Source organism: Varroa jacobsoni, unplaced genomic scaffold (genome assembly GCF_002532875.2).
Source record: "Varroa jacobsoni isolate VJ856 unplaced genomic scaffold, vjacob_1.0 scaffold_672, whole genome shotgun sequence".
Classification (NCBI taxonomy): Eukaryota; Metazoa; Arthropoda; class Arachnida; order Mesostigmata; family Varroidae; genus Varroa; species Varroa jacobsoni.
This window is the reverse complement of record NW_019213574.1, coordinates 145723-170485: the sequence shown is the minus strand read 5'-3', so window position 1 is coordinate 170485 and position 24763 is coordinate 145723. Positions and strand designations below refer to the sequence as shown.

General features: G+C 39.8%; 1 protein-coding gene across 4 annotated transcripts in view; it reads left to right on the top strand.

Annotated features, from left to right (window-relative positions):
- The first annotated feature begins 592 nt into the window (after nt 1–592).
- Nucleotides 593–24763, top strand: part of LOC111262535 (uncharacterized) — a 28435-nt gene continuing 4264 nt past the window's right edge. The window contains exons 1-6 of one of the 4 annotated variants that reach the window (XM_086969200.1): nt 593–1378; nt 3899–4050; nt 20707–20854; nt 21474–21779; nt 22808–22983; nt 24528–24719. In XM_086969200.1, coding sequence (XP_086825326.1) covers nt 20722–20854; nt 21474–21779; nt 22808–22983; nt 24528–24719 — 807 coding nt within the window. In that variant the 5' untranslated portion in view covers nt 593–1378; nt 3899–4050; nt 20707–20721. Of the gene's footprint in view, nt 1379–1735; nt 2027–3898; nt 4051–17494; nt 17900–18773; nt 18998–20706; nt 20855–21473; nt 21780–22807; nt 22984–24527; nt 24720–24763 lie in introns of those variants that run through there. The other 3 variants (XM_086969199.1, XM_022836862.2, XM_022836861.2) reach the window with 3 other exon arrangements.

The window sequence follows — 24763 nt, the reverse complement described above, 5'->3', positions numbered from 1 at the left end:
TTGAAGACATTTTGGCTATACCACGCCGCGCTTCCTTAGCTCTTCTTTCTGATCCTTCTTCGACTCGCGTCTCGTACATTGCGACATTCAGCAGTTCGTGCTCGGCGAATCCAATCAGAATTGCTTCTCTACATTACGCGCATGGAGTTATAAAGGAAGAATGAAGACCGAAAAAGGTTTACAACGACGCTAGTGTTTCGATTGACCGCAACTTTCTCAAGAACTCTGCCATATACGCACATCCGAAAAGGACAAGTTGGAAAGCAACGCAAATTATAGTCCCGCTAGATATGACACCGCTGTGGTTTAAGCAGTAAGGGACAAGGGTCCACCATTCGAGTCGCATTTGAAATTCCGAATTGAATTAAACTCGACGGAAGCGAGCTAAAAAAAAGTGTTAAAAATTCGTGCCGTATATTATTTTCGCTACTTTAAACAACATGTTTGAACTTGTAGTGCACCGACTGGCGAATGCTGAGTTCTATCGCCTTTAATGATCGGTCCTATTTTAAGCAATAATAGGCCCAGGCTAACAATGGATAAGAAGGAACTTTGTACAATGACAAATAGTCTTTACTATTCATGTTGATAAACAATATCTGAAAACAGTTCGGCGGTATTTAGCAGACGATTTGTCGGCGTTCAAGTTCGTTTTAGGCTCCATTTGTCTCCTATAGGTAGGCGAATAAGCACATACACAACCTATCGGTATATACGTATACCGATAGGTTGTGGGACGGAGAAAACATTCGTTCATAAATAGATACATACGCAAGCTAAAGGAATAAGATGTGGCATTTGTACCTTTCACCAAATCACTGCATAATGATTCATAATAATTTAGTACTCCAAAATGTAGAAGTATCAACTTAAATAATTATAAATATTCTGAAAATATCTATAATTTGTTAGGTGTAAAAGCCTCTGAAATCTGTGTGTGTCTGTAATATTTATAGATCAAGGTAAATAGATGTTAATATAAGTTAGTAACGTTTTTGGTGAACTTCTACTATTCGATCGTTTCATGTCTTCTTTATGCACTTAGTGATCGTAAGCGTGCTATAACAATTATGGGTTATTTACTGTACTATGTGCGGCCAAAACAACCACTGACGTTCACCGACAAAGTTAAACAATACGATGAAAATTCCCAAATTTTACTGCCCGAATCGCCGTTTTTAGCTTTTTTTTCGCACGTCTTCTTGTGTTGATCTTCTTAAGCGTTCGTCGTCTCTAAATTATTCTACGTCTTGCTCTATCGTTGATTGCTTGGCTCTGACGTACGGCACATTTAATTCGAATTGCAGTCGTTTAGATGGACATGGCACTTGCAACTCGACCAGGGCCGACGTAACGAGTGGCGAAAAGCAGCTGGGCGGTAAGCAAGCCGTGACTGCACTGGTAGCGGTGTATTTTTTTTTTTGTTTTTACTTAACTTAAAAATACACTGCAGGCACTAATTCAAGCAAAGTTCGGTTCGTTCCTGAATACCTGTTGGATAACTTATTATGTTTGTGCTAACGAGGCGTTTGGCGGTTAACACTGACGACGTCAAGCGGTCTCCCTTCCTCTCTTCTTCAACATGGGTTGAGCGGACATAAACAGAGTCGTCCGATAGGAAACGCCGGGAGGGAGAGGAGATCCCGAATAAGGTGGATGTACATATTGTTAGGAAGTTTTGCCTCTGTAATTGCTTGCGTACACTTTACCCGCTAACAATAGTGGTGGCGGCGACGACAGCAGGACGCAAGAACCAGGCTAACACATGGAAATCTCATTCGAGGCAACTTTTATTCTAGCTTGATCACATATCAGCTAAGATCATCCGTGGCATGAGTTTCGAACATGTTTTTGAGATCTGTATCGGGGTACTTAAGTGTTGTGATGTAATTAACCGATATATACACATAAGTGGTGCGTCAGAAAAATTGTCATGCTTGTCTCGTTTCTACGACTGTATATGAAACAAAAGCAGATATTTCAACAAATTTCTCTCTATAAGCTAAAAGTGTTTGCCTTGATGATTGTAAGTATTTAATGTAAGCACCATCCATTGCTACCACAATTATTAAAATATTCCGAAAACAATTCTAACAGTCGGATATTGGTAGGCGCAAATGCGTTTAAGTGTCGCTTAAATTCACTAGAGCTGTCGGAGTGATAACAAGGTAGATGTCCCAAGAATACAAAAAGTCAGAACAGTGAAACAAGTCCAAAGGGTGAAAAATAGGATAAGCTAAAAGCGAAATGGCTTATAAAAGCTATAGCTTCTAATTATTTGGATATAAACTTTATTGAGGATCTTTCAATTTTCCGCATAAAAATGTCTTTCGGATGTTTTAAAACCCGTATGAAATCTTGTACATTTGTGGTACAACATTTATCGTCACTATGTCATAGTGCTTTGACTAAGCTTCGTAGGCTGTTGCTATAAACTACGACTTTATCACTTACGACGTGCCAAAACCACTATGTCTCCAATATATATACGTGCGCCCGGCTTCCTCCTGTCGGCCCCTACAACGCCTAAAGTAGGCAGTCCAGTATCCTCATAGATGGTGCACTCTATGCAAGTGTATATGTGCGTACTGCTGTGCATGAAGAAAATGAAACCTACTGCCTCGTGCTTCATGAGAAGAGGCGTAAATCCACTAGCGATTGTTACGATCTGCTAAACAGATTCAGGATTTCAAGGCGATGTCGGCGACTGTGGAAAGGCTGGAAGAAGAAACACGAGGGAAGAAGGAGTGCCTTTATTGGAACGCTCTTTGTTGGTCTTTCAGCAGGGCTCAGGTTGGGTTGGGTTGGCCAGTTGGTTTAGGCTACAGTTAGTCCGCTAGGCCTATTAGCTAACTCCTCGGCTTAGACTGGCCTGGCTGAATCTTTTTCGGCACCCAGTCGGCTACCTACAAACCCATCGAATCCGAGGTCGTTCGGGAGGTGCAAATAGGTTGCCGCTCTAGAAGGTACAACAATAGGCATCGGGATGGCAATGACATCAACTAAATCTTCGTTCTATTCGATATACAGGGAGGGGGCTGGACAAAGAAAGAAACCTAGGATGTTGGATAGCGCCATTGTATTGTCGGTGGAAAGGTAGCCAACCAGCCAGCCAGCCAGCCAGCCAGCTTGATTGCAAAAACTCAGAGAATCTGACTATAGCTCTTTCTGTATATGAGAACTAGTCGACAGTTGATAGCGGGTGTCTGGCAGGTCATTGTGGGATATAATGGCTTTGCTTTGAAGATGTGTGCCTATGGTGAAGACAAGATCAGTTACATCGATTAATTAAAGTTATTTTTGTATATATTATTATCATGCTATTATGTAATATTTAAAATCAATTAAGGTCAATTTTTGTTGTTTAAATAGAACTGTCGTTTAAAGTTGGGTGCTAACGCAAAGTGAATTATCAAAAAGAAACTTCATAGTTGATTACTGGCATAATAGTGGCCAGTGATTTCCAAACACACGGCAAGCTTACCAAAAGAAAACCTGTTAATCGTAAATGGCGACATACTTACAAATATGTTGCATAGTATTAGGGCTAGACAACCAATATTTGGTTTACCGTAACGATCTCCTCCCTGAATTCATTTACCATGACACTTTTGAACGGCAATCCAAAAAAGGTATAGCACTCAGGATTTATTTCATTGCTGCAGTGTTGCAAGCCAACCCCGACGAAAAATTTGGGCGCGCCTCTAAAAAACACGAAAGCGTTTTTGCGCTTTTTAGAGTTTTCCTTCTCTAACAAACGACGCGCAAAACGGTAGTCAAACTCCCATGAATGCGCTTATCTGCTTCATAAATATCAACCACTTCCTTAAATCAAGTATCCACCGTCCTGACCGATATATTCACAACTGGAAACAAGGTCTTGCCTTTTCTGTTGCAGGAAGGCAGGAACGGTAGCAGTAATGTAGCACAGATACTTATCGTGTCTAGCAATACCTTTATCCTCTACAAGACAATATCTTGTTGACCTTTAATGTGCGCTCGGTTTCTGCGTGCGTGGCCAGGGGCTCGATTCAACTGCTGCATGAGAAGGTAAGAAAACTGATGTATCACTATATTCTCGAGCGGTTTTTCATGATCACAACTACAGTTTGGATGGGTCTCATAGACGACACAGCATGAAGATAGAAGTTCAAAATGTTATTAAAATCCATAGAAAAAAAAAAAATACCTTAACATGAACACGACGGTATGGTTGATTCGGCCCCGACACTAAGTCTGCCGAAATAAACCTTGCTCAACAACTCTGCATGCAACTCTTCCGCGTTCTGCGAACGCAAGTCAAAACAATCATATTATACGCGACAATACAACATAATAGCGTTAGGAAGATTTGTTGTGTCCTTGAACATAGCCAAAACCGAAAGGCTTTCGTCATATTTCTTACGTACTATATGTTTTCCCCTGTCTCGCTAGCCTTTTCTTTATTTTATGCCCAAAAACCGCTCAGCTGATCTTGTGCGGCAAAATTATAAATATGGGTCGATTTCCGCCCCAGACTTTTAGAGCTCCATAAAATTTATAGTGTTTCCAATATAGCTCTAAGAAAATATAGTTTTTAGACCGTATGGAAAATAAAGGCAATATAAAAGATCCGTGATTTATTGCAGAGATACTGATAAGTGATATTCATGTTGCCACGAGTGCTGAGTAGTTGGTGTGTTAGCTAAAAGGAATGAGCGCAAAATTGTACTAGTCATAAGAGATGTAGATAATGTTTAATATAAATGTCCTAAATAGATTAGAGGACTGCGCAATGGACCTAAGCAAAAACGTAGCAAAAACTTTTTTTTGTTTAACAAGGACACACTTCGATTCGTTAAATATCATATATGACTGCTATACCATATAAATTATCTTGGGTAACACACGCAAAACTCAAATATATTAATGTGTGCCTTTCAGAATTTCACATCGCTATTGACGTTCATGTAACAGCACAAATAAGTAGTAACTCTTACTAGATCATAGCTAAAGAAGGCAAAATCGCTATACAACATTTAAGGTTACTTTAAACACAGCTGGAAATTTATCAAAAGCAGACGCCCATGTAGCACAAATCCCGACCACACGTTCCGTCATTGAAGAACACACACGAGAGACGTGTCGACAATCTGCGGGTTTCAAATCTATTTTAAAACGCGGGGTAATTTTTGCGTGACTTTTTCCATCTGAGCTGATGCAATCTACGCGGCATTTCTATTGTGAGCGCTGGCCTTGAAGTCGCTAGCTAGAAATGCTGTAAATTATACCTTAACCTAACCCAGCCCATGTAAGCCTTTATTTATCAAATAATACTACCCCTTATGTTCTAATTAAAAAGTTTGTTCATCATATTACGTTTTATGGCCTGTTTTGGTGGCTATGAATGACAAATGTTATGAACACTCACTTTGCGACCCAACATCTTTGCCAGGGGCAAGTTTATACGAAAGATGTTCTGGATGGTCGCATCAGAACAGGCTGTACAGAAAGCGATTTTGAAAAAACCTCAGGTGTTTCCCCCGGCCCAAATTCTCAGATGGCGCCTTGTTAGAAAGAGCCTATCGGACGGTTGAGAACCGTGCATGACGAATCAACAGCCTTATGACATATCTAAGGTCTCCTTAAACTTATGCATACAACAATATAACGTTAATAACGTTATATAACGTGAATAAACTGTTGCTCACATGGACAACAAGCTATATCCTATTCCTCGAGCAAACGAAGTTACTGTGTCGTACATTATGAGCAAGTAAATTTATACAGCATCTATATACCAAAGAAAAATTCTGCGATCTGTGTAATATCTGTGATCGTTGATTGCTTATGGCAGTAAAGAAAATGATTATATTACCAAATCAAATTTTATAGGTTGTTCGAACGATAAAAGTTAGGCTTGTTCTTGCTATCAACCATCGCCACTGCTGAATAATCCTCCTAGACGCAATATGAAGTACTCATAATATTATAATTTAGGCACGAACTTCAAGAGCAGAATTGGTCATCAAGTGCATCAACCATGTCAGTGCCCCCATGCTCGTACATTGAGGAAAAGGTAGCAGTGTCTTTGTCGACGATCTTCTGCAAATGCTACCAGGCGCCATCATCCCGTACGCTGCTTTTGTCGACCCGCCTTTTTTAGCATTGATTTCGCCTCAGAAAATAGACCCCCCCCCCCCCCCCTCGCAATTCTCTACCAAGATCGCCACAACTACCCATGAACCGTTCCACTTACCGTTGGCTGACTGCCAGGATTCGGCTCGGAGGCATGGGCGAAGGGGACTTCGCAGGGGCCGTCGCACTGGCGCCGGCTTTCCTCGAACAAACCAAAACAGTACGAAAATATATTATTTTGGCTGGAGTGCCAAGTGCGGAGTGCACAGAGGACCATAGTAAGTATGGTGTCACGCAGGGGCATCATGATGTAGGCACTGAAATAAGCCAGTACCGAAGCTGACTGTTGTACGGAGGAAGGGTACGATATATTCATTTGGAAGCGTTTCAAACATCGAAATTTCCCGATTCCGAAGAAGACGTAGTATCACGACGCATCGCTCATTGTGTGCACGCACATTTTTGTTACGTTTCGGTTACTGTGTGGCAAGGCATAATATCGCTGCGTACTGGGAGCCAGCCGTCTGATGGAATGCCTAACAGCGATACCGGACGTAAAACTCGAAACGTAGAGGACATAATGTCGCGGGGAAAAGGCTTTCAGGGTCTCAGACGCATTAAACTCCATTGACTACGGGCTAAACGGCCTTTAATTCAAGACCATCAAGATTAAATTTTATAAGTACGTTTTTGCTTAAGGACGGCTTTGAACTCTGTAGACAAATGTAGGACATATATAAAATAGGAACGAGTATTCGAATGCTATGTTAAAGGTTGGACACTTAAAACCAAGCGGTCTTAACCCAAGAGAAAGCCAAAATCTAAATTAACGACTAGAACTTTGACAGACATTCATTACATGATCATGTTTTGCATAGATTAAATATAACGGAAGTAATCGACATTTTTTAGTAGTTCAGTTTATCTGCAGTATTCTCAGCTTCTGTTCAACGTTGTATTTAGTTTCGCACAATGATGGAAGTAGAATAAGAGATTTGTCACGTGGAGATCTACAGCCATACAAATAAAATAGGAATCATGTTTAACGTAAAAAAAGTCCTAGACTGTACTCTTACAGATCTTGCGTGTCTATTTTCTCAACTCACTGACTTACTCTTATTTCGTTTATAATTTATACTGAAAAATTAAATGCGATGCGAAAAACCACTGAAGACAACATCATTTATTTATAGATTTAGCCAAACACCCCTCAGAATAGCTCAGTAAAACGAATTCTGCTTAATCTATTCTTAATTATTCTCGACGGTCTCGGTCTTGTACTAACAACCTGTAATAGTCGTATAAATACAATATTAAACTAAGCTATAATTTGGCATCGTGAGTTACCAGAAGTAGATGATGGTTAAAATACGTTCATCTCCTAGTTAGGGTAGGCACCGTTATACAGCGCATCGCTATAGCAACTAAAATGCACAGGCAGTGATCACAATTCCCGAACGCATATTCGCTAGTTACTCTGGACAGACGGAATCGACTATATCCTTCTCATCGTCATAGTGATAAACATGAAAAGTCTTCCATTCTCACAGATAGCCCTGTATGATGTACCCGAACTTGCACTCGGCCTACTGGCGTCATACCAGATGCCCTATTAGGGCCAAATCTGTAAAATTTCCTCTGTGCTAAACATACAATTCTATATTCTTTAGATGTTTTATTAACGTCTACTTTTGCCGAATAGCGATTTCTATCACGGGATTATATATAGAATTGTAGCAATGTGTTACGGAACTAAGTTTATCGGTTTTAATACTGCTTGGAGTACAAGCTTAACATTATCAGTTACACAGTTGTCGAGATTTTGTAGCTGGTTAGAGGTCGGCGGTAATAACACGAGGCACACATCAATCATCGATTTAGCTGGCAGTAGAAGCATCAATACGGTCTGATAAACAGCTGACCCCGCGGTACGCGTACGTGTACTTTAGTCGGTTAAGGTACAGATTGGAATCATACGGCAACCCCCGGAACATCTTTGTTTATGATAATGCTGATGACGAGTACGATTTCAGATTAGATATCAACTTATGCTTCTCTGAGTGCCTGTGCCACGAATGCAGCTACTTACCAGCGTGCGCGTCGATAATCGTGAACACTCACGAATAAACTGTAATGAACCACGAAAATACTCACCAGCCCTCGTCTTCATAGTAGTCTATTCTTGTTCTAACGAAAAATGAGTCAGCGTTCGTCGTTTGAATGGTATTTTCGTTAACAGGAGATCTTGCACTGAGATCTGGGACCTAGCCTAAAGAACGAGACGATGCGAGTGCGGCAGCTGCTGCTAAAATTGCACACCATAACGATACGCGTTTGTCTTGTAAAGCGCCTGTGAAGTACGTGCTCGCATAAACTAAATGAAATAGTCGCGGGGCGATTTCGGCCATATTTGTAACATTGCTGATAATGAAAGGAAACCGATATAGGAGTTTCCTGTTATCAGATATATTATAATTATAAATAACAATATGGGAAAGAAGCTGATATGCTCGAATTGCATTGCGACAGAATATTTCCGTTCATATACTATATTATTCCTCCCACCAGGGTTCAAAACAGCGCACGGCCAATCCGCTTTGGCTAAGGTGGATTTTACTAGAGTATACCTATGAACACTTAACCAATAAAATTGATTGTATCTGTAGGAAATCTATATTCCCCTCAGTAATCTATATTCGACTACGTAAGTATCGGACAAACTATGTTGTTAAATTTTTGAAATTCATACAATCCCCAGAATGTACTAAGGTTCAAAACCGCGTGTCGATAGATAATTTCCAAACGAATGAACTTTTTTGTTTTTTTTTTAAACGTGACTTTTGTTTAACCAATGCTTTTTGTCAAATATCACTTTGTAGCTGACAAGGAACAAGTCATAAGATTTAAAACCTGTGCTTTTTCGTTTCATAGAAATTGGATGAATTGTTATTGTATGTTTTCTATAAAACCAAGACCATAAAAACAACAGGACATCTTACGTAAAGGCCACTCTTGTAACAAACATCTCGTTCCTTCTGTTTCCAGTTTAGGCACTTTACTGCTGCTAATATGTAATGTCAGTATTGTCGGATGCATTTTCATATTTATAGAGAGATCTACTTTTGCCTCACCTTAAAGGCACATGTCGCAAACAGATGTAAAAGAAAATCAACTACGAATTTTACAACGTTACAATGCCGGCACAGTTCGTGCCTCACCAGAGAAGGAGTCTCTCTTCTAATTAGTGATTCATAGTTCAATATTATCTATACCTAAGTTGACTTTGCACCTCTGCAATAGTTTATACTAGGTTTGTATTAACTTGTAGCAGTAAACTTTGAGAATCAACGAAGCTATGATAATTGCCTCGCACACGATTATTTGCCAACATAGTTGCACAATATTTAGAATTGCCATTTTCCTTCAGAAAAAAAGTCATGATTTTTAACCGTTGCCAGACCACCTAGCCCTTACCGTAAACGCTTCAAATTCTACTTAATAACTGGACGGCCAAATCGACTCGATACGATTCCAACACGTATGCCGTAGCGTCCATCGACTGTTAACTGCACGCTCATAGTGACTTTAAGATACTGCATCATCTCGTGGTCATCGCGCAAATCATTTCATTTAGACTACTATAGTCAATGGCATCATCTCGAGGTACTGTGGCCAGAAACGCGTGACGATGATGACCTATTAACTAACAATCTACACACAGAAGTTATGCGTTAGGATAGAAACTGAAGCCGTGTACGATAGAAGGTGTACGAAGTGCCTGAAATGAACCATTCGTAAATCCTGGACACCCTGTTAGTGCTATCTATAGCACATTTGTTGAATATGGTGACGACAAGTATCGATTGCATGAGCCGGTTGACCGAGACAGTTTGGTCCCGCAAAAAGTCGTTGGCATATTGCACACGGCCTACTTTGTACACCGACAGTGTGGATTCTATGAAGATCAACAACAAAAAAATCTGTTAGATGGACGAACCCGTCGACAACATGCCGGCCTGTAAGAGGGAACGGGTTCATATTGAAATATTGTCTTGTATAATTAGAAACGATCGAAAAAACGTATTCGGAACCACGGCATATCGTCAGAATTATTATGTTACGGCTCGCCGAACTGATGACCCCAAAGAAGTAATTTAGCCCCACAAATCGGGCACAATAGTAGCTCCATCAAGAGAACAAGGTTGCATCGTAAAGGTGCGCACATTGAATAAAGTAATAACGTTTTCGATCAATTCATAGTGACCAATTTTAAATGTATGCAAATAACAAATACGAACAGAAGACAAAAAGGCATCGACGATCGCTCATCACTATATCTTGCTAATCTTACTCATAACAGATATACTAATGGATCAGTCTCATTGTCAAACCGTTAGTTTTCCACGATGTACAGAAAATAAACTGCGGAAATAAGGATAACTTATAGACGTACTGCATCTAATAACCCTTAAATCTTTATAATGCAATTTTTCACGCACAAAATTAGGTAAAAAATAGTCGTTGGTGGCGCATAAGTTGAAAAATCAATGTGGGACTCTAATCATTAAATTAATATACGTATGTTAGTATATTAAAAAAATCAATGCGGGTATGCATTTGTTGCAGTTGTTACTTACGGCACTGTTTCGTAATAGCTAAACGAGATATAAAATAGGGCTTATTTTATAAAAAAAATAGTGGTTTATATCAATGATAATTGTTATAATATATGTTTATATATAATAAATTATTTAACAAATTCCCATACAATATATATTCAAATAATCATTACAGATATTTTCGTAAGTTTTGCGAACTTCGGCTGCTTCATTGACATCACGATAATTTGACGAGTCATATAGATATAACTTAGTCACAATTAAGAACGCAAGATACTGGACGTTGTGCGGCAAACTTGCGAAAATGAACATTCATTAGTTGGGCAACTCTTGGTAAGTTGTCGTTCGAATTTGCACAGTTATGAACAAATCGTACTAGTTATTTTACTCGTTGATTGATGCGCAAACATCAATAGATAATTATTCTCTTCGTTCGAATGGAAAGAACAAAACATAAACACAATATCGCTCTTTTCTGCACAGAATATCGAAAACACGCAAACATGATAATCTATAAGACGAAGAAGAAACACGCAGACGACTATTTTTTGATGAAATAAGGCGGTGATGTTATTAGAAACAATGGCTACAGGGTACCTCGACTAAATTGTTCGTCTGCTTAATTTCGAATTTTACATTTGGCACTGGTGTTGACTATTACTTTTCTCTGTCTGCGAAACGAAGCGTGTGGGTGTACGATAACATACAAGCCGATTAGGCACTGCTTCGAATTAACAGTGCATATGCTATTTTATACACGAGTCCCTTCCCGACGATAAACTTGTCTGCTATTCGAAGTTGTCAATCAGCATACATCAACAAAAAGCTCCTCTAGTCACAAGTAACGTAATATTTATATCCCAATAATAACCGTAACAAGTCTAATAATAGTCATCCGGATAAAATATAAGGTTACCGTAAACCGAAAAAACTTCAAGCTATAGTTGATATTGTGTCACGGTCATTTGTTTCACTTCAGTATATTTGCATAACTCCTATGGAGGTACGCTTGCATATTGTGCTTTGAGTCCCAAAAGCAACAGTGAACTAATACATACCCATATATACATTGCATATGGCTAGCTTATAAGATTTATGTATATAGAAGACGTTAACGGGGCAGTTCACTTTGAATCTCTCGTAGTCTACACTGAGCCATCAAACTGGATAATTCGAGACACAGCCGCGCTTCTGTTCCGTATACCCCGAAGTAACGGCCCGTAACGCGCACTTAGGCATGCATTCTGCACGTACGTACGTGCATAGAATTCTGTGGTTGTTTCATAACAGTTATGCCGCATAAACAACGAGCGCGCATTCATGAACTTCGTAAGTTATCTGAAAGGCAAAAAGCTGGCAGTCAATATTGTGAGGGACCTTTGAATCAATTCACCTAGGTGGAATAGCAATACTTGGTAAACGTGGCTCACGTTGTTGTTGATGTTCAATCGTCTGAAGTTATATAAGGACGACATTCCAGTTTCTTGACATTCTACTTAGCATCGATTGCCATATTATGGCTGATGACCTTTGTGGTTGAAAGGCTAACATCGAATTTGGTCGATGCGTTTTGTCGTGTTTCCTAGTCTTCAAAGTAGAAACCAGCGCAGATTGTCTGGATAAACTCAACGCGAGCTTAAAATAGATCAGGCACCTCGAATTATAAATTTAATCAATCAAAGAATTCTCCATATATACAAACGATGTTTTCCGATTGCGCATTTTGTCTTTGACTAAAAAATGATTAAATGCAAGAAACTATCCAAAATTTTAATGCAATCTTAATTGTTTACCCAACCAGTTATATCTGTCAAGTTTTATAGGAGAACATTATTTATTGAAATCAATCAGCACTGAAAATCTGTTGTTTAGCCTAAAGCGCTGTACCGTTAGGTTGTACCGCCTCGGCTACGCTAAAACATCGTGATATTATGTGTGCATGTATGTTTGAAAATCGGAACGGATGTAGTAGATTTCAATGTTTTATAGCACATAGTTTCTGATATTTTTACCAGGATTTTAATGATGATATATTATGATTCCCGGAAGAAAACGACCAAGGGTTTCAAGTTGTCTGATAGCGCCTCGTAGTCGACACAGCGGAAAAAACGTAAAGAATATTTGTGAAATATATTTATTCTCTCCTCATTACAATGCGTACCATTAAATTAATACTTTATTGTTATTACTGGATCAATAAAGCAATAAATTTTCTTCAATTCTATGGGTTTGTTTATCATCAGCAGCCGTCGTGCCTATCATCGTGAGCATCATGGGTCGCCACGAAATTAACATGATGGTACAAAACGTACACGTGCTACGCTTTCTCTTGTTTCGCTAGTCATCTTCTATGACCTCAAGCGTACGTAGAAATTAATCCGTGCACGTTAGTGTGTATACGCAGAACTATGTGAATATGCAAGTACTTACGTCCTGTCACTCCTGTCTGGTACAGACAACGTACCGTGCGTCATACTAGGAATACACGTAACAGCAGTAGATACGCTACGTTACCATACGAATGCGCTTCTCCAGCAACAATAGCAAAAGGAATATAAGCAGAACGAAATTGATCCCGCAAACGGTATAAAACGTGCGCGTGAAACAGCGCCCCTCATTCGCTTCAGTGCGGAATCAGTCTGCGACTGTCTTCGGCTTTGTTGACACCTCACGTCGTATACAGCGACAGTGACGCTTGTAGTGTCCTTAGCAGGAGAACACCCGAAAGGTAAATAGGCATAAGCACGAACGTAAAACCAGTAGGCTCTTGTCAAAGCCCGTCGAAGGCAGAAGTCTGCTAGCAGAGCCTAGACCTGGCTTTGCAACAGCAAAAGCAGTTCTTCGTCACTGCGCGAAATGGCAGCCTATGCACTTTCTTGCCGGATTTGTCGAGTGTTGTTGCTGCAAATGTATGCGCATAGAGAAATACACAAATTGCACGCCGAAGATGTACAACAATACAAAAGTACAGATATTGCAACGCGACAGGTGTGTATGAGAAATATGCATACATAACGGCATATGTACAAACACACAGAAACGTTGGCAAGCTACGACATGCAGATCAACAGATGGAAAAATGCAGAGGGGCATATGCATACTGGGGCGCGGAATGCATTGTCTAAATTTTGGCAGCAACATGGAAACAAGTGGTAGAAGCGTAAACAGAAAAAAGAAAGTAAAGAAGAAAAAGAGAGAGAAATGCAGCAACGAATGCCCTGGCGCAATCGTCTAATTTGTCAATTGGTGTTACCCAGTCTAGCGAGACGCAGGTATTTCTCGGATAAACGGGAACAAGACAATGATAAGATGTGACACTGACCGCAAAACGATAATAAAACTAGAGGTATGGGGGACTCGCGCAAAAGAAGGATAAACGAAAGGTAGGCATGAAGACACAAGAAAGGCCAGAGTGAAATAGGCTGCTATAACAGCAACTGGAACGCGATGGGCCTGTTTATTTTTCAAGGTTCCTGTACTTAGCAACTGTCAATAACTTTTTGGGAAAGAAGGGTACTACGGAAAGGCCTATGTTATAATCGTGTAAGCATAGGCTACATACCAGACTGATATGCTCATTAATGGACATATATATATAAAAGAAACTAATGACCCATGTAAGAATTCTTCTTATGTATGGATTAAGCCCGGTTGCAGCGCGGGTGCTAAACCTTTACTTCGACTAAGAACTTCTTCTCCAGGCTATGGAATATGAACTTTAATTAACATCAACTTGCGACAGGATCCTTATATAGTATCTAGTAATTAACTGCGACAAAACACCTGTCATATACACACGTATATGTTGAGGTTAGACAATCGTATTTCTCCTCAATATCGTTTCAGCCATTCTTAGTCACCTGCAGCGGCGAATTCGCGACCACCCTCAAATTGTAGGTTGTGGGCTGATCTATCGACCACGAAGCGGTTCGGTTGTTGAAGCCTCTGCGCGCCAAAGTGGCTTTCCTGGCCGTTGGTACACACCTGCCTATGTCATACATTTATCTCCTATATCCTTGTGTATATAGGCAGCATGCGACCTTCGGGCTTGAATGCCGCTTTGCAATACAACTCCATATACGACCCAGATCCAATAAAATGCGAAAACGGTATATCTATTTCGTCGATCTCAACGTCTGAGCCACGAAAACCAAACGAACGTCCTCCCTATTGCGTCGAGAAGCTCTGCTACATATCTGTCGGGTTTTAATAGAAGCTCGACTTACGGCTTACTCCTGGCCAATCTATTAGAGTTCAGGTTAAGTTTTGGTAACCTTGAACGTTGCTAGTGGTATGCTTACAGTTTTTGCCCATAATCAAGCGACGATGCCGCCAGATTTGCACCGGTCGTCGATTATAGGTAAACAAAAAACTCTAAGATACCCCCATCCCTGATAAGGGGAAACTCTGGCATTTGGGGAAGCAAACAATAGTAGTAAAAATAAAAAGGGTAGGATATGTCGGGATGCCCCGGGACAGCCGGCAAAGCTCCAGCTGAAGGGCAAAATCATTGAAATTTAAACGTACATTACTTGTAGCTCCTGCAGAATGGACGGAACAATGCGGAAATAGACTGTATCGAGCAGAGCCAACGATAAATAGGCCAGCTCAATTGTAGGCGCACTATCGAACGATAAATTAAGCCGCAAAATTATGGCTCGTATCGACTGAAAGTAGAGGGCATAATTGAATGACTGCATACTCAGATGAATCATTATCGGTAAATGTTTTCTAAATATAGTTTTATCGCTAATCGACATAATGGCGTTTATTTGTTGGTGTTTGGCCGCAGAGGTTAGAGTAGGCGCCAGAATGGAGAAATTAGGAGGATTTTATAATAACAATGATTTTCCTCTAATGGCCACCGCGCATTGCTTTTAACTTAAATCCACTTTAGTTTGGAAAATAGCTACAATCAGCCGAATCACCGCAATAGAAGTAAACTACGATTGAAAAAAAAAAAAACGTATTCGCTGGTATATAGTTGTAACACAATTATTCATATTATCAGTCAAGCAGCTCTCTGGGCAAAAACACTAATATTGAGATTGCTACGGGAAACTTTATACAGTCTAGCCAGTGAATAGTTAATTATTGGCAACGACTAAGGCTTCATCTACCACCTTCATATTGACCAGCTCGGTAGACGTCGGACATCGGTAGCCTCATCAAGATAATTTACGGGCCTCACAAAAATAGGTTTTCTAGCGAAATCACATCTTGCGCTGTCCATCCGAGCGATATGTATATGTTTGGAAATTACATGAGGATTTTAAGCTTTCATATAGAGATCTGCTTGCTCGATAATAAATAGCGAACTGCCGCGCCACATATCTTGACAATCTTAGTAATGTGAAGTTCGAAATATTGGTCAGAACTAGTGTAAACCTTTCTTAAACACTAAACTGAGAATAATCATCGAGAACACATAAACAAACTCAAGAAGAAGTGTTAAAATTGTTAGCGTTAGATTAACAAATATTTCTATGTAGATGCCCGACATTTTTTAAAAAGAAAGTTTGACTTAGTGAGCAAACGTTTTGGCCCAATAACGTCCGCCCGTCGGGGTATTGCCTGACTCATTGGCTCACCCTAGACAGAGATCGCTCTCCTATGCCCGATAGCTGGCATATCTTCTGTTATTGAATGGTCTTATAAAGAAAGGATGACCTGTGTATTAAACACAGCGAACAAGTATATCATGTATACTAGCGCAGGAGCTCCAAAGTGATTGGTCGAGAAACTAGAAATAGGCTTGCCTCGATCGCCCCATCATCTTCACTTGAGCAGTTACAATTTAAAATGGCTAAATAGCAAGCTGACCGCTAGCCAAAGGGAATTCGCTGAACAAGCTCGCAAAATGGTCGATCAGTTAAAAGCTGTTATCGGCCAAACTAGTATGCCCTATAACTAATTATGCAAGCTCGCTAAAAAGACGCTGATTAAAAGAGGCACAATCGAACAGCCATTACTAATGACGCTATTCGTCCAACCCTTAGAACTTTTAGCTATGACTGAAGAGCCGACGGAGCAGCAAAAAGTTAATCGAAGATATTAGCAGCCTGATTGTCATCTACCGTCTTCTGCATCAATAAGGTGGCATTGCGTAGATGTCATATTCCGCTCGTGCAGCTTCCTCATACGACGTAGGAAGACAAATAGAATAGCGTTTGAGGAACGTTTTCTCTCTAACAAATAGATAACCTGCAACCCGCGCCCTTCGATCACGCCGAAAACACATTCAATTCATTGTGACTCCGTAATTAACACTATAGAAATTGAATTTGATATCTCTAGTTCGGCAAATCAGCGGTCGGTTACTTAAGCTACAGTTGCAATGCTACGCCGCAAGTATGTCCAAATAACAGCACGTAAAAGTAACAGTCTCTTGAGAGCAATTCGCAAGCTCCCGAATTTACCTACAGGACAGACCTAATATAATTGTCAGAACATCTCAGCTAATTAAGAATACTACGCATTATTCTGTGGAAACAGTTTCGCTACCTCGGTTGTAAGATATCGGTGTCGATTCGCACGTTAACTGCCCTTTTCGTAACATCTGTTCCATGAACAACATGAAAAATAAGGAGTCCCTAAGAAATTCGAATCGAACGTTTTCGAAACGACCTACTGCTCAGTGACCCTTCATACCGCTAAACAAAAAAGTACCGCTGAGAATGACTGACGCGCCACCTATGTTTTTCCACGACGTTTGTTTCTGTCAATCGTCTTGATGGTGCAGTGCGGTATCATTCTACCATTGGAATACGAGGCTAAGCTACAAGCTCGCGATAAGCTGACACCACTTACCAGCAGCAAACTCTTTGACCGTTTATTTCCTTTTGCGGTGTGTCTTTTAATAGCCGAAGACCCTTTGTGCTGATGGGATGTGCGGCACTGCATGAGACTGAGTCGAAAAATTTGATCAAGTCGACCACATCACTTGGGGTTGGTCTGCCCCTTGACATGTTCAATGCTCCCGGTTTATTAAGAAACTAGGTGGAAAGGTATCGAAAGTCATCGATTTCCACAGCAGTTTTAGACGTGAGCAATGTTTCGGCGTAAATCCAATAGAAAGACGATGAAGCTTCGCCAGCCCCTAGAACGAAACATCTTGTTGTGGGTGCTGCTTCTCAATGCGGGCTTTAGCAAAGCATATAAAGGTTGGCTCTTGGTTACCATTATAGTATTTAGGCGTACCGCCATCTATAGATAACGATATTCCAGTTAACGAAATGATGATTGTTCTTTAATACTGTAGATACGCCTCATTTGGTGTGAAAAGGTCGTTACGGTCGTAAGTACTAGTCATAAGGAGATATTAGTATTATATTAAGACATTTTGTTTGGTCCAATTGTCTTAATATAGCGGAGCTCGAAATCAGTAGTTGTAGAAATAAACATTTGTACTAGATACGCTATATTTGTATAATTTGCACAAATACGGGGGTAAATATGATCGCATAGCTGAACAGGAGCGGTAGTGACGATGAGCTGAACTTCTTATTCTTCCGAGCAGTGTTTGAAGAATGAAAAAGAAGCTGTTTATGTATGTACACGTATACATATAGACTAGCCACTTGTCGGAATCATATTCTTTTATTTTGGTTTACAATATAAATCGTTAGGGGAAAATTTTTGGTGTTAGAAATAACGGCTGCGTTCGAGGGTAAATCACTGCATGAAAGCAATACGATGAGTCACTCATTACGATTTAAGCTACCAAAAACCGTGACGAAGTAGTGAAAAAATGACACGCTTGTATGTTTTGAGATTACAAAGCAAAAAGCTGTGGCCAGATATAAACCATCAAAATTCAGCAGGTAAATACGGAAAACGATTCGTGCATAGGTTAGCGGCCTGCGAAGTATAGATCAAGTAAATATGGCGGGATGTATTGCAATAAACGACCGTAGCAAGTTGGCCTGTATCAACGTTTGGATGAACCTTGTCAATAAAAAGAAATCGCTGCTGTTTCAAATTTAACGTGCAAAAGTAAACGTATAACGTTCCTGACAGAAAAAAAAAACATTCCAGAACCTTCCCGACGTGCCGAAGTAACGACCCACAACATAACAATGAGGGCGGATGTCGTGCAACTCAATTTTGGTTTCCGTGACGACGGAACTCTCAGAATTTTTAGGGCAGCAATTGATGAGACCATCAGGATGGCGTACACGTTACGCTACTGTGACAAATCAAAGCCTAGGAACTTACAATTTTGCGGTCACCTAAACGTAGAACAAAACAACCATACTGCGGTGAGAAGATCCTAACATCTTGAATTCATACCATTGCTTTACCCTTCACGTTTGTATTCGCTTTTTTTTTTGTTTTTTTTTTTTTAATATTAGCTTGTACATATATTAGTTAATTTGTTTCATTTATATAATATTAAATGTTCGACTTTTCCGAGCCCCATCAGGAGACAGCTAAACAGTAACGAGCAAAAGCGAAAATTTCAGATTTATTTATTTGACACTAATTGTTAAGCTAAATTTTTAGCGAGATTCACTACATTTATGAGCGTCAAAATACCATTTTGGCAATTAGGACATGTACTTATGAGCTCCGGAAGACTGAGCTACGAGCTTAGCATTTTCTATAAGCGTGATTCACAACCCGTGAGAAGATGTTTTTCTAAATAACCTTTTATCAGCGCCATCATAGTTCATGTGGAACAGCAACAAGTTTAATAAGATTAAAACCTAAATACATAACTAATATCGTAGATATACAGATGTACGAAAACGAATTGCAACTCTTCATTACACGTATTGATAATATTTAGGACGCTCACGCGGATCGTTTCCCGCTGTTATGATATGATTGTCACCATTTACTCAGCTCTAGCTTTATATCATCGGACGCAGTTGATATCTCAATGTGTACCATAATTAGAAACGAATTTAGCGTATATTTCAAGAAAAAATCTAGTTAATTTAGCGTGTACGATGTAGTGTCATATTGAAACCATGCTGTTCTCGCAGCTTGGTCAATGCCCGGTGGCTTCGAAGCCAACCATTGACACACTTCGTTCTATAGTAAGAGCTTCCGGACCTTTGGGGCACTGCAAAGAAAATAGTAACAAACGCGCGAATAAAAGCTAGCAGCTATAGTGATATGAAGTAGGGCAGTAGACGATACGCTATGAACTCGACCTAACCTGATACAGACATCAAAACTTGTTACTAATAAGCTAGGCTTATGTAGCTTACGTGTAATAGTTTGCCTATTGCAAAGTTTCGCTTCTGGACTAATCAGGTCTACAGATTGGAACACGAGCTGCGCTCATGTGTAAAAAAAGGATGGAATACAGATATAGGACCACTCGTAGAGGCTGTATGCTAACAAAGCAATACAATGTTGCGATATCTCTGTTGTGGATACGATGAGAAATTTAAGTTGATCGTTTATGTGAAGGTGTGCGTTAGCACCGAATACAACCGGCCTATGCAAGGGTCCTCCTCAGATGTCACCATGGCTCTAGTAAGGCCCGGCGGATAGACTTGTCAGAGAAAGCATACGCCCGATAACATCGGAACAGCCTGAATTGGCCCTAATATCTAGAGTCTAAAGTCTTTCTAATAACCGATGTGCCTCTTAAACACTGCCGTCACGGAAAGTATCTATTGGCAAACCATGCTGAACCGACTCAACTAAAAGTCGAGTAGAACAAAAATTATTATTTAGACAGCCATGTACGTTACTGTGCTTGCAACTAATCTGTGTTATATAGACATTGTTGTAGATTGTTGAAGTCCTCCTCTGGTAGACAGCACGCCACTGTTCAGGACTGTGTGTCAACACCCCACTGTGTGACAGGTTTCGAAGAAACGCTGAAGACAAATATAGAATTAATTTCGAATCGAAACGCTATAATAACTATTTTAACAGTTACTTAAAATAGCACTAAATATAATGAGTAGTCCAGTATCTGATTCATGTGTAACGGTTACCTTCGACACAGATTAGCGATTTGTGGATGCCGTCTACTTTATATAGTATTGAGCTGTGTCCTCGACTTCTCATTGGTTTTAAAGAAATCACAAGAAAGCCTTTGACCAAGGGCGTTCTTCGCGGCGTACGATGCGATCGACGATGCTTCAATACTGTCGGTAACTATAAAAATTTGTTTCGTTAATTACGTAATTCAGCTATCGTGTATATCGTTATAGGTGCATAACTATCGAGTAAGTTGAATGGTAGACCTGATCTGACAGCCCAAATCTTTTCATAAATCGTCATAAGCTATGCTATGCGCATAGTCTGCAACAACATTTTGAAAAGTAGAACCACCTTGGTAGAAAACTTCACATTTTTATTATATTTGGTAAAAAAGTTACATTTTCTCTTGGGACAGCGAGAAATTTAAAATAAATTTCCTATAACATATAGGCCTAGCAGAACAGAATGATCTAATAACTAGCAGTGCATTAAAATATCAGGCCTCACATCGGCCCACCGAAATTTAACGGATGATTTATTTATTCTTCAGCCGCCTTTGCGTTCACGTGCGCTTACACTGAAGACTAAAAACGCTGTAAAGATCACATAGTATAATTTCCTAGAAATTCACGTTGATAAATGCTTAGTGAAAATCCCTATATCAATATGGTATTGCATCTAATCTGAGCAACTACGATTCATACGTTCGCAAACGTCATTCAGTAATGCTGAGCACGTGGAATCCGTAAAAATAGTTACCAAATTTGTTTGCATCGTTGTTGCATGTAGAACCAGCAGCTTCAAAGAGGATGAACCTAAGCAGGTACGCCCCGTTTAGCGGCAGGTACGCCGAACTCGTACCTCTGCTACCCAATTTTGGTAATAAGTGTCCGGACTACCCGATGTACCCTTTGCAAATTCGAGTAGAGTATGTCACTGGTTTCGGTGCCAGAGGTCATCTGACTTTTAAGGATGCTCGCCTCAAAAAGTTCCAGTTGATCGTACCAATGATGGGTGACGCATTACCTGCAATTCAGATGGATGGCTACGTTAGATGCGGGCGACAGTCTCGTTTCGCCATCTTCGGAAAAGAACGTAAGAAAGGCCAGTTTGCAGGTCGAAATTTAACTGTTGTCCGATTTCGTGCACATTGAACCCGCATACCAGTATTGTTCTAACTTACCGAAGTTATTACGCATGACGTCAGATAACTGGACGAGTATATTATTAGCATCGCAGGCTAACACAAATATAGTAAGTGCGTTAGATCCGAACATCCAGGCCAATGCTGTCCTTCCCTCCCCCATATTTGTGACTTGTAATAAAATTTTACCATTGACTTGTTCGTGTTTCATGATAGGACCATTGCCCAAGATTGAATGTTCAAATCCAATGCAAAACAAAGTCCGTTTGCGTATTGCTTGATAAAGAGTCGAAATAAGGGTATGGCTTTCAGCCAGCACAACTTTTCTCAGTTCGATTCTTTATTGTTATAATTAGAAAAAAGGCTCATCCCAACAACAACATCTAGTAACTATAGTAAGCTGACCATGTATTAACCATTGTTGTTAAGCTCGTCATTTACTAAGTATGCGTAGTCATCGAATTAATATTGTTTCACAGTAATTAGTATACATATTTTGCTTGGTCATAACCCCGAGAACTGCACGAACTATCCAGCTTGCTACTTTAGCTACTTTAGTGATCTACTTCGACCCGACGATTCCGCTAGTATATAGCCATGTTGCTACATGCCTCTTGCATATGATCGTGCCTTGTTCGTTATCGCCGTCAAAAAAGCTATAATTTCTAACGTTACTCACTAGTCGTCCCGACAGAATGCTATGATATATTATTAAATAGATATATGTTCGTTAATTGGTTACATTTCGACGACCCAGCCAGTCTGAAATGATCTACCGATCCCATCGTAAACAACCCATTCGATTTTTTATTAGTTTTCCTAGCCCAACTAACTGAGATGTTATGGATGCACCCGGCAAATTTTCACGAAGTGGTTAATTCTAGAATGATTCGATCAGACTCAAGGCTTAAGGCTATCGAAGACAGTAATAAAATGTACGGGACGTTACAAATACTAAAAATGTTTAAGTCTTTTGCAGTTCGCTCGAAGAGTGAAATAGAAAGAGATCCTCCTTCTCTATTCGTGGAGCACCTACTAAATGCCATTAGTGGCAGTCGCGAGTATAGAGCAATTGTGGAACCATCAATTTTCCGACGCATACGAATGGACCAGATCTTTACTGAGGGGAAAAGTAAAGATTTATTCTTGCCGCTAGTAAGTTCGCATTGCTTTTCATTATTTTCTTATAATGCGGCACAAATATCCTGTCGTAATTATATTATACTGTACTGTGAAAAAATAACAGGATCGATCGAGAGCAGTAGATTTACACCGAACCGCACATGGGCAACTTTTTTTGGTAGTTGCCATGTGCTTTTCAGAGGTTTCGACACTGTACGGTTAATAGTTTGAGAGGAGTGAATTCATAATTAATGATTAGTCCTAATGAAGCATGACTGGCCATCAAAAAACACGGCGTAACTATCTGCATGAATTTCTATGCATTTCGTTAAGTACAAGCTCTTTTAGTTTAGTTTTCTAGACGTAACTGCTCTCTATGGAAAATAGTTCAGATGAGTAAACTTGCACTCACATGCCGCCTAAAGCATATAGCAATGTATATTTATAGATAAATTCTTAGCACCTTTCATCAATGATCAGCTTTATTTTCGAAAATCGCCTTAAAACCTTATTGAAAAAATTGTCGTTGTCATTTTGGTGTCATGGTCTTTTGTCATTGATTACGCCGCTCGCGGATTCTTAGTAGCAAATTTTGCATAGGTCTACAACGATGAATACGTGGTAGTACAAAAGTTTTAACTTCGAATGAGAGAAAACTTAGATTAACAGGGAGAGATTGCCCGTCGAGAGCTATAAAGACATTTTCCGACTTTTTTTTGACTGTTAAAGGGTCTTTTCTCTTTAATTGAGCTGTTAGCTCATTAACGTTCTAGATTCGCTGTATCAGAAGGGTTTTAACACCAAAAATAGAGTGCTCCTTTCATATCTCTCGAAACACAGGGTAATTTTCTTTGATGAGTACCTTGACACCAGGTTCAACGGATTGGCCGCCGGACTCTGCCCATCTTTGCCTTTGAGTTTCGAATGGGAGAAGGCCCATTATTCATTACCAACAACAAATTGAAACACTAAATGTTTTTAACAAACAATTTGTATTATGTGATATCACGTTTGTGAAACCTGTCAGCAAAAAACGCCCTTTATCTCACGATTCACATAGCGCGCCATACATTTTAAACTGGGATCACTATCGTCATGGCTTCTGCTGAACTTTAGTCGTCTGACAACCTCTGAAGTTATTAATCCCCAAAACGTTTCGGCGTGTCTGGTCCGTCTATGATGGTCCAGAAAAAAAAAAACCTAGAAAATGTAGCCGACCGCGTATGAAATAAGTGAGATATGTTAATAACGATATCAGAGGAAGAAATTACCTTTTGTCAAACAAACTATTATACAAATTGTACGCTTTTTGCATCGTACTTTTACAATGTATCGATTTCGTCAAGTTGGATCTGTCAATTTATTGTTGTATTGCGAAACAAAGATCAAGATTTGTATGCTTGATCCTTAACCTCGAACTCACTTCTGTGAGTTATTACGCTATTATTTTGCCACATTAACCTATGTAATCCTAGACTATATACAATGGTGCATGCTTCTCTTCGAGACACCGAGAAGTGCTCAGTGATTTGATAATTTCGAAAAAATTGTAAATATCTATATTCGATCCTCTGCAGGTAACTGTAGCCGGTTTGACAAATTTTGATTACAACTGGCTCGACATTAAGGACTATCGTATCTCTAAAAAAATACTGCTCACCTTCAAAATCAAGGTCCGTGAATCGACCATACACAGTGATTGGGAACATGCTACGTTTAACGGAACAGCCGTATTTAAGTTAACGCTTTATTTCGAGATTGTTGTAGAGGTACGATTCCATAAAACATCTAGTAGATCGAACTGAAGGTGAAT